The sequence below is a fragment of the Strongyloides ratti genome (assembly GCF_001040885.1).
Source record: "Strongyloides ratti genome assembly S_ratti_ED321, chromosome : 2".
Lineage (NCBI taxonomy): Eukaryota > Metazoa > Nematoda > Chromadorea > Rhabditida > Strongyloididae > Strongyloides > Strongyloides ratti.
This window is the reverse complement of record NC_037308.1, coordinates 8287477-8307074: the sequence shown is the minus strand read 5'-3', so window position 1 is coordinate 8307074 and position 19598 is coordinate 8287477. Positions and strand designations below refer to the sequence as shown.

Below are 19598 nucleotides of genomic sequence, written 5' to 3'. Positions count from 1 at the left end.
AATATGTATATATAAAATAAAATTTAGTAAATTCAGATAGCATATCAAAATCAAATAATCTCTTGAAATTTTTTAATGTTTTTTTTCTTTAAATTGATAAAAAAAATTATTTTACCACTATTATATACCTAATTAAAAAAGTACTATTTCATTTGACTTTTTTATTTTATTTTATTTTATTAACTTTTAAAATTTAAGATTAATGTAAAAAATTTTTTTTTACTACAATTGTTTTATATAATATATGAATTTTCATAGTTTAAATCAACTATTAATAGTAGTGAAATCATGATATATATCAATGTAAACTATGATAATATGTTAGAAAATTAACATTTACCATATGATTAAATATTAGTTAAAACATTTTTATTTATTTTTAGTAAATATTCTCTAATTAAATTACATCATATTATATATTATATTATGTATTTTTTTTTTTAAATAATTAACATGATAATTTATTTTAAAAATGAATTAATATTGAGTTAATATTTAATTTATATTAAATTAATTTTCTTGTATTTGCAATATTTTCTTTTATTTTTTTTTAATAATTATTAAAAGTAGTTTTTCAATATTTCTTATACATGTCACGTATATTTCTTGTTTTGGGATGAATTTTAACAACCCCAGTGATAAATTACTATTATTATATAAAAAAATGTCTAATTAAAAACTATTTTTCATACATATTATTATTAACTAAATAGATGTTCATACCTATAATATTTTATTAGCTTCATATTTTTATAAATACTGAGACTTTACACAAAAACGTTCTATTCAGGAGCCGTTGTAGAAAGGATAGATAACCCTTTGAATTATTACTATCAAACTTAACATAAATTATTAGTGTCGTGGCCGAGATTGTGTGTCTTTCAAGAAAGTACACACACGTGTGCATTAAATTGATATTAATTGTTTTCTAAAATTTTTTATTTAATTAATATTTTAGTAAAAAATATATTAAATAAGATATCATACATTAAATATACACTACTAATTAATGTTTATCTTAAAAAATTATTAATTTATCAAACAATTAAATAATATTTTTATTGTTATAAAACAGTAAAGATTATTACTATTCTTATCACTCATGTTAATATTATCGATTAATTTTAATATTATTTCTATATAATACTATCTTTAATTTTTTACTAATATATACAGTTTAAGCATTAATGTGAAACTTATTTATTAAATATGTCTAAAGAAACAATACATTCGGGTCATTTTATGACATCTTATGTTCATTCTGACAATTTATTTTCTGATAAATCTTGTGGTCCATCAGTTGAGATTGATAATGAATTAGATCAAACAGAGAATGATGTTATTTCTACAAGTTATAATTCTGAAGATGGTGGACAAAAAAGTGTAACATATTATAAATTTGGTCCAAATAACTCAAAATCAATTGATATAGATATAACATTAAATAAGTTAAAAAAATGTCTTAACTCTGCATATGAGTAAGTTTTATTTTTATAAATATAAATAAAAAAAAAAACTTTTTTTTTAAGTAAAATGACAACACCAAAATGGAAAAATTTTAATGGTATGAAACTTAATTCAAAACAACGAATACGCCTTAATAATATAATTTGGAGGAGTTATCATGAATTTAGAAAATCTCAATTTGAAAATAAAAAAGCTGATTCAAAGAAAAAAATTCCAATATGGCATTTTGCTGTTCCAGATGATGATACAACTCATGCAAAAGTTGAGGGTAGTATTGTTGAGGGAATGTATTGGAAAAGAAAAATTGCTGCTGTTAGAGCTCAATACAAACGATGGAGAACTGATAGAAAATTAGAAATAAAAAAAAATGTTGGATGTTGTGAGAAGAGAAAACAAAAAAAATCATGTGGATGCATTGATTATAAAATAATACCACAAACAATAAGAACTAAAAGTTTAACACCAATGTCTAGTATGAATGGTTTTGATTATGATGGATATGATGATCTCGAAAATGATATATCTAATCAAATATATGAAACATTAAATAGTCATTATTTTGAAGATCAATGTGGAAATACAATGCGTACAAATTCTGATTTAATTCAACCAAATTTATATGGTATTATGCCATCATATCAAGATTTTATGAGTAATGATCATGAATTTTTTGATCTTCATAATACTTTTACATATAGTCCACCAACAAGTGAAGGTAATCAGATGGGATCATCATTACAAACTCCAATATATGGTAATCAAGGTGAAGTAATTAGTTATAATAATAGAGAATTACCTTCAAAAACAACTCATTCAATAAATGCACCTGCAACACAATATATATCATCTTACATGCATCAACAACCACATTATACACAAGCTGTTTATGGTATGCAATCAGTAAGTATGGAAAATCAACAACATGATTTTATGCCACTAAGTAATAGTATTTTTGGTGAACCATTAACATCAACAACTATTAGTGTTGCAGCAGCATCTAGTCCTCATACATTACCTCCTAATTCTAATTTTGATTATCCACAATCATTTATACATAATAATCAGGTGGGATTTAATAGAAATAATAATAATAATAATAATTTATATAATGGTGGTGGGCAAAATTATTTACAAAATAATAGATTTTCTAATAATATTAATTTTAATAAAAATATTGACTTTACTCCATCAACTATTCAACAAAATATTCCTCAATCAGAAGTATGGTGGAGTAATAATGGAAATAGAGGAATAAATGATATTTCACAAATTATGAATCCCCAAAATAGTTCATTTTCAATTCTTCAAAATACCTCACCATCACCATCATTTAATATTTCTGATATTATTGAACCACCATCAAAAATTGAAAATATTTTGTCAAATGTTACCTGTAGAAATAATGATAAAACACGTGTTACCAGATTAGTTGGTAGTGAAATGGAAGGACCATCAATGGTATCAAGATCTGGTACACCATCTAAAGGAGCCTTAAAAGCATATCCACCAATGTTTCAACCTAGTACAAATGATTCACCACCATTAAATAGTAATGTTAAACAATGGCATGATACACCAATAGAATCATCCTTATCTCGATCATCATCAAATCTTAATGATAAATATATAAAAGATAATACTTGGTTAAAACCACAAGCATCTGAAAGTAGAAAAAGGCGAAGTAGTTTAACAGAAACATCATTTAATGTTAGAACTGAACAACAAAATAAATCTAAAAAATCATGTAAAATGGGTTCTGTTAAGTTTGAAATTTATGATTCTGATGATGCTTTTTCTTCAGTTCCTTCAACTCCCAAAAATAATAATTCTGTTGTTTGTGATACTACATTTACAAATCATGAAACAAGAAAAAGAATTTTACATTTAAATGCAGAAAAAAATAGGAGAAATGCTTTAAAAGATGGATTTGATCAACTTTTAAAAATTCTTCCTAATCTTAATAATGGTCTTAAAACTACAAATGCTGTTGTTTTGGCAAAATCTGTTGAACATATTAATAATTTAGTTGAAAAAACAACTGACAATGAACAAGAAATTAATGATCTTAATAAAAAGATAGAAGAATTAAATGATAAAATTAAAAATTTTCAAGAAAATATGCCATCTTCAGGAAAATCAAATTTAGCACTTAAAACATCATCTACCTCAATTGCTCATCAATTTGAAAGATTTTTTGATAGGTATGTCAAAGAACAAACACGAAAAGATTACCGTTTTTGGTTAATGTGGAAATTAATGAGAAACTCCGTAACTTCTTATGGTCAATCTCTTCCATCGGAAGGTTGTCAATCCAAAGAAAAATCTGTTGGACATTTCAAAAATTGGTTAATGGAGCATTTTGATTCAACTCAACTTAGGCGTGATTCATCAAATCTTTTGATTTATTTAGCAACTAAGACAACTTTCATGAGTAAACCTAATTCTCTTTCAGAATATATAAATGATGAAATTGGCAAACCATAAAATATGTGTATTTATGCAGATGGCTATGGCCTTTTTATTGATAGAAAAATTCCAACATTAAATTAGTTTCAATTTTATACTTATATCTCTCACCACAACATTGCTATTCATTTGTCTATCTATTCACAAGTATGTACTTGGAATTCCCATTTACATATGATATATTTTTTCTTGTCATTAGTCTTAAAACTTCTTCTTTTTTTTTTTAAAAAAAACGGGTAATTAAAAAATATATATTTTGTCAAGATGCCATTTATTGTCTATATAACAATTTAATAAATTTTTATTTAAAAAATTAAATATTTTCTAAATATATTTCTTTTTTTTTATTTTAAAATAGTTTAAATTTATTTTTTCATACAAATACTTTGTCATTTTTCTTTAAATTAGTTGTTAAATTTATACATTGAAATATATTTATTGCAATTATAATGTTTTTCTAACGGTATTAATATAAAAGAATGAAAAAATTAAACTTTATATATATTATTCTTTTTTACAATTGTATTTTTATTCTACTTTTCCGCCTTATCTTATTCTATCTTTTTCTTTACTATTGAATATAAAATATTGTTATCAAAACTATACATATGTATATGTAAGCTACAACTTCAGTTACATTTTAACTTAACTGATACTGTTGAATACATATAATGTATATTATATATGTCTATTTAAAATGTACTGCTAGTACTCATATCCATATAAATATATATATATGTATTATCCAATATATTACTCTTCTTTTGAAAATATTTTCTTTCATAAGAAGATTATTCATTCAAGAACTTCTTCAAATGCTCTTTTTTATTTTTATTATAATATAAAAAAGAAAACTAATTTTATGAATAAATTTTATATTTTATTTATAGTATTATTAATATTATTTTTAGTTAAAAAAAAACTAAACTTATTCAAAATTTAATTATTAATTGTTTTAGATAAAAAAAACTTTTTTTCAAGAATGGTTAAACTTACTAGTGCTATCATTTATAGTAGAACAAGATGCAGTACTGATACGGTAAAAAAAATTAATTTATGGTAAATATTTTATTTAAAATATTTATTTTTTTTTCTATTTAAAAACTTTATATTTAGGGGTTGTGAAATAGATGATATTTCTATATGTAAAGAGATGGTTAATTTACAAGTATTATCGTTGTCAAGGAATAAAATAAAAACATGTGAACCATTAAAATATTGTATAAATTTAGAGGAATTATATTTAAGAGGAAATGAGATAGAAGATTTTCATGAATTTGATTGGTTAAAAGATTTAAAAAAATTAAAAGTTTTATGGATTGATGAGAATCCTTGTACTAAAAATCTTGACTATAGAAAGGCAATTGTAAGATTAATACCAACATTAACAAAATTAGATGATCGTTGTGTTTCTGAGGAGGATCATGGTAGAGGATTACTTCATGAAATTACCAATACACCATCAATTGATATTATTTCATCCTATCAAAGTGTATCTGGACAAAGACAAAGTATGTCTCCATCAAATGTAGATGTGATGTCTCAAAGTATGTATTTACCCTCAAATATGACTGGTATTAATTCAACAAAAATAGACTCAACAACCACCTCTTATCCTTATCAAAAAAATATTTCTCAACATCATTCAGGAAGTTTAGCATCCTCTGAATATCATTCATATCATCACCAGTTACATCAATGTCAACAACAAAATATTACTGGTACAAGTAATGGTTGTAGAACACAAAATACTATGACAACATCCTACATCTCAACACATCCTAAAAATAATGATAGTAGAATTGGGAATGTGATGTCAAAATCAATGATTGAGATTCCTAGTAGACTTTCAAGTAACTTTAATTCAATGCACAGTATTTTGGATGACAATGAAACAATTTATGAAGTTGGGGATGATTTAACACCAACAGATGGAAATTATCAATTTTTTGATCAATTTGAACAAATGTAAGTATAGAATTTTTATTATTATATTATTATTATTTGTTTTTAGTCAAGAAAATGGAACTCCTGTTGATCCAATTGTTAATCCATTACCTAATTCAGGTATTGAATCATTTACAAGTGGGGGCATTTCAGCAAGACAAAGTAGAAACTATGACAATTTTAATCATTCACATCAATATTCTTCTTTAAGTAAAAGAAAACTTAACTCAAGAAGTTATTCCATGAGTCCAGGAAGGGTATGAAATTATCATATGTTAATATTAATTTAATATATTTTTATTTTTTAGAAAAATCGTATTGATAATATTACTTCAGCTATTAGTAGTCTTATGACAGAACTTGACATGGAAGGTCTAAGAAACATAATTGAAATAGCAGAAGAAAAAATTAAAAAAATGCGTTAAAATTATAAATTAAAATCTCCATCTTAATCATCCAAAATGCTGCCTTTTAAGTATTTTACATTATACATAATTAGTTTACCATTCTGATTTTAGAATATAAAAAAAAGAGATTTTTTTCTTTTTTTTTTCAAAATAAATATATATTGCTTTATAAATGTACAAAAATAAATTTTTTTTTTTCTTAACATTAACAATATTATAAAAATAATTTCTTTTTTTTTTCAACTAAAAATAATGTTTCTAATTATAATATATTAAAAAGAGAGAGTACCATTTCTTTACCTCTTTTATAACCCATTAACTGATCACTTACCTAAAATATTGGAGGAAAACATAGAATTTAAATTTGTCCATCCTCTGTAGGAAAATATTCTTATTTTCTTATATATATATATATAATAAGAAATAAATTTATTTTAAATTCATCAATTATATCACTACCCTAATAAAAAAAAAAGTATTGTTTAATTTGAGGAAAGACATGTTAACAATGAGTTAAGTGTCAAGCAATAATATTTTGATCAAAAGGTTTACCATAATAAATGCGCGTATAAAAATGTAATGTAATGAATATCCTATGTGTTAACAGTTTAGTAGTTGTATTGTTGCGACACTAACATTCTAATGACAACTCTCAAATTATTTTTTATTACTCCCTTTCTTATAAACAATCTTTTCTTTAATTTATTTAAATATTATCACTATTTCCTTTGTAAAATAATATTTTGCCGTATATATATATAATAATAATATAAACAATTCAATTAAATATATAATGATTATTTTATAATTAATTTATATAATTATATAATATTACTTAATGATATAAATACTTAAAGATAATATATATATAAACTAAATTATTGTTAAAAAGTTATAAAATATGTTATGTTTTGCACTTTTTTTTTTTAAGTAAATTATATATATTTAGTGATATATTGTCATTTCTGTACCATGATCAAAAAATACTTCACTTTATTTATGATGATTTAACTCTTCTATTATAGCAGTGGCGGGAGTTTTTCTTATTCTTAAATGATTTTATATAATTAATACCATATTTTATTAAGCTTTTCTTTTTTTCTTTATGGTGTATCTTTAAAATACCTATGATTATATTTATTTATTTTTTTTTTGTATTTTATTTATTTTTATTAATATTTTTGTTTTATATTCCATATGTCAGCAGTCTTTATCTCCATATGCTTTTATCACCTTCAACTTTTTATTACTATTATCTAGTTTAGGTAATATTTTTATATGTATAATATTAGGTATATATAACAACTGCCGAAGTCATTAAATGGTAACAGATATAATTTCATTTTTATTAGTTTCTTTATTTTGACTAAGTGGCATTTTATCATGACCATTTTTCCGACAAAGCACGTGTGCTCATTACTCACAACATAAACTGATATTGCTATTCATTTACTATCCATAACTGGATGTTATTTGTCGGATCATGAATATATACCAAATAGACAAAGGATAATTTTATTTTTATACAATCTTTGATAAATTAGCTATCAAAACATGACTAACATTTATTACCCTCTTTGAATATTACAATTATTTTAACTACTTCATATATCATCTATAGACATTTTAACCCTTTTATCCTTAACTTACCAATTAACTACTACTAATTATATGTTAATATATTTATTTTTCCAGAAATAACATATTATGAGTAAAAAGACCTTGCGTAATAACAATGTTTTGATATTATTTTGATTATATCTACAGAAGATCTTGACATGTGTCTCCTCAATTATCCTCCATTTCACCCACCTGAAATTGAATCTATTAGTTTATGATTGACAAGAAATGATTTTCTTTGTTTATTTGTTAACACTAATTTGCAAAAATTTACCTTACACCTGATATTATTAATTAAATCTATAATTATTTCATTACCTTAAAAAGTACATATATTATAAATATTTCATAATTTTTTTTACTGTAAATTAATTTTTGATATTTTAAATTTATCATTCTTTTTTGCACCTAATTTTAACTTAATATAATATTTTTTTTTTAACAAAAATTATTATTAAAAAAAGCAATATATTCATTTTACTTTCTTTTTTTTTTTCTTCATTATTTTAGATGACACATCTATTGCCATTATTATATTATTTTATTTCTTATCTATTTAACATTTTCTAACTTTTAAGTTATAAGGCGTCAACAAATCATTCCTAAAATTGATAGTGAAATGAATATATATATTATATATAAATATATAATAGTGTTTGACATACAATGTACGTAACTTATATATTTAGTTTATGGATGTTCTTTTTTATATTATATTATCATCCTTACACTCTCCTTTTTCACATATATATTTTTCTACTTTCTTAAAATAATTTACAGTATATATAATGTTATTTATATATTTTGAAGCTGTCAAGTAAATATAGACAATTGATGATGTGATATAATAAATCAGTAGACATGTAATCACTCTCGTCCTCCTATTATTTACTATTCTCAAAACAACTGTCCTATTAATGATACATTTACAATAGATATTAATCTTACAATTTAAGCTAATTAACACTATTATTTCACTGATTTATTCTTCTAATTCCTTGACAAAAGTTCAACAATTGTAAAAATTTTTAACTTTTTCAAATATATTATCAGATGATAGAAAGCTCACGAGGTGAAGCGTGACATTTCTACCAGATTTATTAGTTATATTATATTTAGGCGTTGTGATATCAATTTTGATAGTTTCCACCATTTCCTAACTTTTAAATGAAGTTTAATTTTCATATATGTTATTTAGAAAGTTGTTGGAATAGATATTATAGTATGTATAATAACATCAACTACCTTCTAAAAATTCCACGACAACATATGACAGGGTGTCAGCGGGAGTTAAGAAGGAGCTCTTTCTTGAAGATTTGGAAAATATTAATAATCATATTAGTTTATTAATAGTCATCTATAAGTTTAAAAATTGACGTCATAAATTTATTTATTTAGTAAAATATTTATATATTTAGTAAGTATATATTTATATATATATATGTAATTAATTTTGTATGAATTCAAGATTTACACGCAACTATAATTTTTATCATTAAAACTTATTTTTAATATTAGATATACTTTATACATTAATATAAAAGTATATCTTCTTTATTTATTTATGTTAATTTTTATTGTTATAAATGATATTAAGATATAGTTATTAGTGAATTTCATAATTTTTTAATTTTATTTTTTAAAATCTTCTTTCTAATTTTATTTAATTAAATTATTTTAAATAAATAATCTGATTAACATTATTTTTATATATAAGTAAATAATAAAAAAGAGCCACCGTACTCCAAAATAAAGTTAATATTACTAACTTGCATGACTTTTCCACCGTATGACGCCTGTTATGCCAGTCATCTGCATAAATTTTTTTTTTTATTTTTCATTCATTTCATCATCCCAAAGTTGACATATTTCCTATCTGATAAGTATATATGGTGTGATTATGATTTATAAATGAATGTTTAATTAATGTATCAAATTTAAATGTCCTTATAAAACATAAAATATCTGTTACGTAATTTAATACAAAATCTTATTGAATTTCTTAATAATAATATCATAACATTTATTATTTTCTACTTCTGTTTTTCAATTGATATGGTTCTTCTACTTTTTATCGTTATCTGAAACAGATATTCTGTTTTATAATATAAAAAAAATAATAAAATATTATTTACATATTATATTATCCATAATAAGATCCATCATCATCAATTGTTTATTTGTCAAGATTTGTCTTCCTTATTAGCATAATATGAAAAATGATTTTTTTTTTATATGTATATAAATAAAATTTATCAAAAATATCAATTTATTATATTCTCACCAATACAGACACCATATTTTAAAGACAAATCTTTTTTTTTTTTTTGATCATATCTTTTTTAGACTAGATTTTTATTCTTACTTCTTACTTTCAATATCGGTGGTCCTAATAAATATTTCCTGCCTCATTATTTTATTTTAATGATTTGTTTTTTATATTCATGTCCAGTTTTTTTTAATATATTATATTACTTTAAAATTTTACTGATTGAATCTTCTCCAATCACCGTGTAATCATTGTCGCTTTCTTTTTATGGTACAAAATTAAATTTAAATGTATTGTACTTTTTTTTATTCTTATCTTACTTTTAAGACTATTAAATTTCTTACCCCACAAAAAGTAGATTAAAATATGTTTGTAAAAAAAAAGAAAATTCACAGGTAGTATTTTAAGATAAAAATTATAAAATGAGTTAATTTATCACAAATAGGTGGATGTACTTTTATAATAATTGCCCTTGATTTAGATAAAAAAAATCGCCGATAGTCGGCATCTTTTGAATGATAATGATGATTAATTATCACCTGCTTTGTTATCATCAATGTTCTATTTTTTTTTTTAAAAAACATGAATAAAAAGGAGAGTCTTAAAATATTTTCACATGCATACTTTTTGGAAAATTTATGTTCATTTTATTAAATAATAGTTGATATATATCATGAACACCCTTTACTTTGACGGCTCATTTATCCTCCTTTCCTTCCAACTTTACCTACCAAATAGTTTTTTTTATGTATCCAGGTTTTAACATTTAATTCCTTTAACGGGTCTTTCTCTTCTTTTTACTCTCATCATATTATTTTTACCACCCTCTTTAAAAATACTCATAATTTTAAGGTTATTTTGGTATAATTTTAAATTAGTAATTGCCTATTTAAAAATAATATATATGTATATATATATATACAAGGCTACAAACATTTTTAATGGATCATTATACTATTATTCATATCAGCGATGTTAAAAATTTTAAGTTATGTGTTCAAAAAATTGGTTAATAAAATAAATGAATTTGTATATAATAACGTTTCACGCTTGATCTTTATCAGAATCTTTTAAACCTTTTCATTGATAGCCATACCTATTTTAAACTAGTTTTTTATATAATAAATTCTTGATAAGGACTACCTGTATTCTCATTTTTCACTTAATATTTGTACCAATTTCATAAGATTACCTATCGCCAACATTATTCTTTACTAAAATTGACAAAAATTTTTACATAGCCATCATGTAATAGGTACAAATATAATTGATAAGAAAAGAGAATATTTTGTATAGAGCATCTTTTCTATGAGCATCCATTTATTAATTTTTTTTTTTTTACCTTTTTACTAAATTATTCTGATTATACATATAACTTATTTATTAGCATGTACCTTAATATTACTATATTATGTAATATAATATAATATATAATATATATAAAAAAAAATAGTTTAAAGGAAAATATAACTTTTATATAACAGTTCCACTTGTTCCAAGGGACTCTGTTATAAATTTTTAAACCTGTCTAATATTCTTAAATTTCTCTTCCAGAACATTTTTTAAACGTCACACTAATGATGACTTGTTTTATAATAATATAATATTTTTCAAGTTTTTTTCCTACTTATTTTATATAATTAATTGAAAAAATGATTTTTTATTTTTGTTAATCACTATAATGAAACATTCTATTTCTTTTGATCTTTTTTCTCCCACCCAACTTTTTTTAAACATCTTGACATGAAGAGTAAAATTTATTTTATTTTAAAATATTATCATTTTAATTTCTTTTTTCTTATCAAAAAAGAAATCCCACATATAAATATAGGATTGCTTTATACCACCTATGGTGATTTTATCAAATTAAAATAAACTCTCTGTAGGGGTTACCAAAAGGAGAGAGAGAGATACTTCAAAATCTTATTTACTGCAGATTATTTTCACCTTGTAATATCATTCTTCCTCATTCTATAAAACTATCTTTACAACAAAGAAATTTGATATCTTAAAAACATACTTTTTGTTGATTCTTTTAGAACCATGTTTTACATCTTTATTTTTTAACTTAAACAACAGATAAGGCTTTAATTATAAGGTTTTTCATAATTTTTTTCCGACTTTCTCTTATATCTTTTTTCTTATATTAGTAGAGAAAGTAACATTTTCATTGAGTATATGTGATATAAATGTATTTATTATTATGTTTGGCCAATTGTACTATCTCTAAAAGTCTCAATTTCTATACCTCCTCCTCCTCCTCTTTTTTTCTGGATAATTTATTTTCATTAAGGCGTGGTCAAATATTTTATAAAGCTTTTATTATTTTATTATCTTTTAAAATGTTCCTGAATTTTATAACTTTTTTTTTTTTTTGTGAACTTTTTTTGAACTTTTGTTTAATTAATTTTTTTTATATTATAAAATTTATATATTTTAATATAATTAATATGTTAAATGCCGCCAGTGACACATTATTTTTGATTCTTTATCAATACCTAATCATTATTACCCTTTTCTAGGAAAAAGAAAATCTTCGCAATTGATCATATCTCTTTCTATTACCAAAACCTAGTAAGCTATTCATTCATCTTTTCGTCATATATATTATATACATTAAATATATATATGTTATGTATATTTATTTATATCTACTTTTCTTAATCAAAATAATTCTTATATATTTGAATGCTCAAAATTATTGCGCATTCCACACCCAAAAATATAGTCTAAATATATATCCATACATCGCCTTTCTTCATAATTAACCTTCCACAACACGCGACTGTATCTCCAGCTGCTGCCACCCATCTGCGCTCAACCTTCTCTTCCATATTAATAAATAGGAGATTACTTCGAGACATCATCATGGCCGTCGTCAACATCAACTTTTTCCAAAATCTCTTTTCAGCCCCAAAATTAGGTTCCTATTTCGGGTAAATGGGTATAATTTAACACCTTTTAATATTATTCAATCATCTCTATCTTTTCTCCCACATCAATCGGTCTTAATTTTTAATATTATCATTATTATAATATATATATATATTCTTATTAAATTAATTATTTTTATATTTTGTAGAGTTTATCTTTAAAGACAATTAATAGGTAGAAGGACAAACAACAACAAAAATAATATCATTTTAAAGATTATAAAAATAAAAGTAAATCAAAATATTTTGTAATATTCTGATGGTTGTAGATAGTGTATTACCTACTGAAACTCCTTTACAAAAGTTTCAAGATAATTCACCAGTCTCTGATTCTTCTACTGGTCAGGTAAATTTTTGTAGAGAGATGAATTCTGAACATACACCTTCATTTAAAAATTCAACAAAAAAATCAACTTTATCTGAAACTTCTAGTTATGATGATCCAACTGCTTTTTTTGGTTCATTAAGAGTATGTTTTTTAAAATTAATTTAATTATTTATTTATTTATTTATTTTTAGGTTGAAAAGACATCACGAACACCATATTCTGATGCTACAAATTGTAAGAAAACTTCTAATCATGTTAAAAGGCCAATGAATGCATTTATGGTTTGGAGTCAATTAGAAAGAAGAAAAATTTGTGAAAATCAACCTGAAATGCATAATGCTGAGATTAGCAAAAAATTAGGTACGAGGTGGAGAAATTTAACTGAAGATCAAAAAGCTCCATTTGTTGCAGAGGCTGAAAGATTAAGATTACTTCATCAGAAGGAGTATCCTGATTATAAATATAAACCAAGAAAGAAAAATAAAAAAGGTGGTGGTCCACTTGTTCAAAATTTTCCACAAAATCAAACATTTGATTATTCAACCTCTCAATATAATAATTCAACCAATTCATCAATTAGTTTCAATAATATGTTGAGAAGTTTTAAACGTCCACCAACAGATGTAAATTCAGTTGTTAATGGTCAGGGACATCCTTTTAATATTATGGTTTCTGGTAATGAGATATCGACACCAGCATCTTATGGCAAAGCTATGAAAGTTGATTATAATGGGATAGCTTTAAGAAACAATGATGGAAATCTTGTTCCGTATAATAATACTTTTAATACATTCTCATCTATTAACACAACACCATCTGCCATAAAATGTGAACTTAAACAGGAATTAGTTAACTTCTCAACTAATCAACCCTCCACAACAACTACCTCATACCCATCACCAACTGATTTTAATACAACACCTAGAACTCCAGAATCAGGTTTTTGCGATGAAAGCTTTAATTCTTTCAACGCATCTTTTAATACTTCTAATCCATCATCATCTTTTATACATAGTAGTGGAAACAATTTTAATATTAATAGAATTGTAAGTTTAAATTTTTGATAATTTTTATTTATATTTTTAAGGGAAATGATTTTTCATCAAATTATTATCATTCTTATCCTCAAACAAGTAATTCACCAAACTCACCATCAACAGTAGGTACAGGATCTCCATCATCTGTAGGAATTGAAAATACAAATAATCAATATACAATACCTTATACTACATCAGGAAATTTTCCCCATTGGGATTCTTTTACATATACACAATCAATGTATGAAAATAATTCAATAGGATTTTCTCATTCAACTACAGGATATGGAAATTAAATTATGAAGAAAAAAAATTTTTTTTCAATCCTTTTTTTATGAAATGATCCCAGATTTTTTGTTCTCTATCTTCTTTTCTCTCACTCACTCTCTCTATGAAAAAAAAATACTCAATAGTATGTAAATATAAAATACACCTTATTTAAAGAAAAAGAATTTAAACATCAGTATGTATCATTTAGCAACTTTGACGATACCTCAGAAGTTTTGGCTCCAACCAAATAACAATTTATGAAGGAACAATATAGATATATAATTATTAAAAATCATTATTATTATTATTTTTTTTTTATCTCTCATATAATTTCATCTATCTCTCACTCCAGTAACCCGGTACGGTAATTGGATAACTTTTTTTTTAAAAAAAATTAATATTAGAAAAGAAGAATGAGCAAGTTTTTTGATTACCTCACCTATCAAGGCATAATCTTATATAGTATCCTCTATCTTTCTACATGTTAAAGTAGTAATTTTATTTAACTTGATATTATTATATTATATATTAACTTCTTATCAATAATACTGTTTGTCTTTTTTTTTAGTTTAATATGTTAATTAATAATATATCAACAAAATATTGTACACTTAATAATATTCTTGATTTTCATAATATATACTTATGTAAAAGGAAGTTAGTTTAATTTTCTCTAGTGTGTATTATACTTATTAATAATTATTGATCAAGTGGAATTTCAAGAGGTATTTATAAGTAATATAACTTTTGGTACTGATTAAAAATCTACAATCTACAATAATTCATTATTTAATTAGAATGAGAAATTTATATTATGGGGATAATTTTTAAAAATTAAAACAAAAACCATAATTTTTATTAATATTTCTTTCATTAAAATTCTTTTTTTTATTATGTTTAAATTTATATAATATAATTTTTTTTTGTCAATCGTTTTTCATATTATTATTATTATTATATACAACAATTGTTTTTAGTAGATATTTTTTTTTAGAAAATAATAAATTTAATTTTAATTTTATCTTATATTTTTTATTATATTGGTTGATTAGAAAAAAAAAAATTAAAAGAGAGAGAGAGAGGGAAAATATAATCATTTATTTTAAAATAAAATAACAATATGGAATGGTTAAAAAAATTGTATCAAACTCTATATTATTGACAAGGAAAAAGGTGATATTTATTGGTTCTTTGTCTTCTATTTGCACTTTTATTTTTATTTGTCGTTCTTTATCTAGCTCCAATGACATAATATACAATAAGGAATGGAGGGAAAAATTACTTCAAGGTTGGAAAATAAATGTTCTTTTTTTTTTACTGTATAAAATTTATGTTTAAAATGGCACTGATATCATAATGGTTGGAAGGCTAATTTTTAAAGTATTAAAAAAAAAGGGACATTCACTTTTTATTTAATAAAATATACTATATTATTTTAAAAGTTATAAATGAATAAATTTTTTTAAAGTATGGACCAAAAAGTATTTTTTAATGATGATTTTATTATGTTAATAAAAATAATTACAACCTGACATTTACAATGGTAGGACAAGATTTTCTTAGTAATAATTTATCTTTTATTATTAAAGAATAACAGTATAATCAAATATATACTTTGTAAAAAAATTTTTATTTTAGTAAAATTAACTTTCTTGAACTTTTTATTTATCAATAATATCAAAAAATTTTTAAATGTATTGAAAAATTTTTTTTGTAAATAACAAATACAAAATTATAAAAAAGATGAATTTTATACTTTTTTTTTCATTTTTTTTTTTATAAAAACTTTATTCAAATATGTAATTCAAATGAAACATCAAGAGATGATTCTTTAGCCAATTGAACTATTGTTGATAGTTTAACAGCTAATTGTGCTGCTGCATCTAAATCATCACATGAAAAAATTTTTAATCCAGAATTAGCAATAAGTGCTTTAGCTGTGATTACATTTGTTCCCTGTAAACGGCAAACAATTGGAATATTGATATCTTTTGCTGAAGCTATGATTGCTTTAGCAATATTACTACAATCAACAATTCCTCCAAATATATTGATAAGAATTGCATTTACATTATTTCCCTCAGCTGTAATAATTTTTAAAGCTTCTGTAACTTCTTCAGTTGTTGCACCACCTCCAACATCTAAAAAGTTTGCTGGTACACCTTTATGAAGATTAATGATGTCCATTGTTGCCATAGCAAGACCTGCTCCATTAACTAAACATCCCAAATTTCCATCAAGTTTTATGTAATTAAGGTTAGATTTTGAGGCACGGTGTTCTAAATCATCTACTTGTTCAAAATCTTGCATTAAAAAGAGATCTTTTTGTCTAAATTGTGCATTATCATCAACACTAAATTTACAATCCATACAATAAATGTCTCCATTGACATCCTCAGCCATTGGATTTATTTCAATAAGTAAAGCATCATTCTGCATAAACATTTCATATAACTTTTTGATAATATCTTTAGCCTTATCTAAGCTTTTATCACCAAATTTCATATCTTTGGTAAACTTCTCCACCAAAGTATCAGTTAATCCTTCCTCAATTTTTATTGGAAGTGTCACAATATCATTAGGATCCTCAGCAGCCACCTCCTCAATATTCATTCCACCTTTAGATGATCCAATTAAAACAGGTCCATTTGTATGCCTATCAAGCATAATTGAAAAGTAATACTCTCTTCTTGTAAAAAGTCTCTCTGCAACAAGAACAGAATTACAAATTTTACCATCAGAAGTGGTTTGTTTAGTAATTAATTTTGAACCAATCATTTGAGATGCCTTATTTTGAGCCTCCTCTGGTGAGAAGACAATATGAACACCACCATGAAGACCAGAGGTAAAATGTCCTTTACCACGTCCACCTGCAAGAACCTGTGCCTTGACAACATAGTCATTTCCATTCAATGTTTTTGCAATACTATATGCCTCTTCTGGTGTTTTAGCTAAGGCAAATGGTGGTACTGGTACTCCATTTTTTTTTAACAATGACATAGAAGCATGTTCTTGAAGATTAAGATTTCTCCAAAAATGTTGGAAAATCTTTAAAAAAAAAATAAAATTATTAATACAAAGTAAACATACTTTTTTGGGTGATTTAAGTAAACAATATTTATTAAGTGACATATTTTTATATTTAATAATTGTATAATAATTCCAATAATTCTCTAAAATTGAATGAAAAAAAAATTAAACTAAAAATGTACATTCCCTATCCAATATTTTATTCCAAAGTATTTCTTTATACTCAATATAAAAAAATAAATTTTATGATTTAATTTAAAGAATACTTAAACGAAAAACTTTACCAAATATTTAAATTATAGCTTGTTTATCATTGCTTTTAAAAATAATATTTAAGAAAAAAAAAATTTTTTTTAATACAATAATAAAAAAGATATTGATGAATATAAAAACAACTCTTTTTCTTTGGCATGATAATATAAAAACATATGTTGTAGTAGTAGTAGTAGGATATAAAATGTATTAGCAAAAAAAAAAGTCATTCAAAAATATAATTAAAAAAGTTTGTTATAAAAAAGGATTATTTTATTGTTATATTACATTTAAAATATATATTATTTTATGTATTATAATAATTAATAAACAATTAATTGAATATAAAAAAAATTTATTTATTAAAATTTTATCATATTAATGTTGAGTATTATAATTTTTATTATATATTTAATTGTAGAAAAGAATATCATCATTCTAAGACATAACTGAGTTTTTTTTTTCTTGGTAAAGTTTCTTCTAATAAACAACCATAAAAGAGCACTTTTTTTAATGTAAAATATGAATTTAAAAGAAAAGATTTCTTTTTTTAGTAATAAATTAAATAAAAATGCTAAAAATAAAATATTTTTTTTATTTATATATAAAGGAATTAGATTTTAAAATTTTCTAATAATTAATATTTTATGGTTGTATTTCAACTTGAGTAAACTTTTAAATTTAATTTATTTTTAATGGATATTTAATAAATAAGATAGTAAATAATTTTTCATTAAGATTTATTTTATTTTTGCTAATGGAACTGCAATAAATACGATATCTATTAAAAAGGATATTATAAAATATTCCTAAGACATATACCACAACTGATTCATTTTTAATCAACTGTTGTCTTTTTATTTAATGATAAAAACTATATATGATGACCATATATATATATATAAACAATACATATATACTGTTTTTTTTACTCTTTTTTACAATATTTTTTTTTTATCATATTTTCTATAAACCATATAAATTAATGTTATTTAATAAAAGTACACTTGCAATTATTTGTTAACATTTCTGATAAAAATTTTGATTAAATTAAAATTTTTATATGCAATAAATTTTAACAATTAGTAATAAAATTAACTAGATGTTTATTTTATTTATATTTATTATTATTTAATATGACATTGTTAAATTTATTTGAAAATTGAAAAGAATATTTATATTATTACTTATTTTATAAAGTATTAGATTTAAAGTTTATATATATATATATTTATATAGATAAATTATATTTTTCATAAACATATTCCTTAATTAAATTATTTACCACTATTAATACTGTAAAAATAAATATATAAAATTATTTTTGAAAATGATATTTAATAATAGTTGATAACCTTGTTTTAATTAGAAAGTTACTTTAAAATTTGAAGGCATGCTGAGAATCCTTTTTTAATATTTTTTATTTAATATTATACAATATTGATAATTGCCTGAGTTAACTATATTTAAGATGGAAGGTCATATTTTGATTAGTTATATCATCATCATTATACATAAAATTGTAATAATCTTTCATGCCAACCACCTGTCTTATATAAAATTATACTTTTT

General features: G+C 22.7%; 4 protein-coding genes across 4 annotated transcripts; 3 read left to right on the top strand and 1 right to left on the bottom strand.

Moving 5' to 3' along the window:
• Window positions 1–1209: 1209 nt before the first annotated feature.
• Window positions 1210–3951, top strand: SRAE_2000264800 (FI20159p1; the record flags this gene model as incomplete). The annotated part of the gene is made up of 2 exons (XM_024653741.1): window positions 1210–1478; window positions 1530–3951. 2 exons carry the CDS (start codon window positions 1210–1212, stop codon window positions 3949–3951), a joined length of 2691 nt encoding a protein of 896 aa, XP_024507187.1.
• A 964-nt stretch (window positions 3952–4915) lies between these two features.
• Window positions 4916–6305, top strand: SRAE_2000264700 (Protein C21orf2; the record flags this gene model as incomplete). Its single annotated transcript, XM_024653739.1, has 4 exons — window positions 4916–4992; window positions 5050–5901; window positions 5948–6137; window positions 6189–6305. The coding sequence occupies 4 exons, from the start codon at window positions 4916–4918 to the stop codon at window positions 6303–6305; spliced, it is 1236 nt and encodes a 411-aa protein (XP_024507186.1).
• Window positions 6306–13368: 7063 nt separating this feature from the next.
• Window positions 13369–14770, top strand: SRAE_2000264600 (Putative transcription factor SOX-14; the record flags this gene model as incomplete). Its single annotated transcript, XM_024653738.1, has 3 exons — window positions 13369–13578; window positions 13629–14483; window positions 14525–14770. 3 exons carry the CDS (start codon window positions 13369–13371, stop codon window positions 14768–14770), a joined length of 1311 nt encoding a protein of 436 aa, XP_024507185.1.
• A 1765-nt stretch (window positions 14771–16535) lies between these two features.
• SRAE_2000264500 (Succinate-CoA ligase, ADP-forming, beta subunit) lies at window positions 16536–17876 on the bottom strand (the record flags this gene model as incomplete). Its single annotated transcript, XM_024653737.1, has 2 exons — window positions 16536–17792; window positions 17835–17876. The coding sequence occupies 2 exons, from the start codon at window positions 17874–17876 to the stop codon at window positions 16536–16538; spliced, it is 1299 nt and encodes a 432-aa protein (XP_024507184.1).
• Between the last annotated feature and the right edge of the window lie 1722 nt (window positions 17877–19598).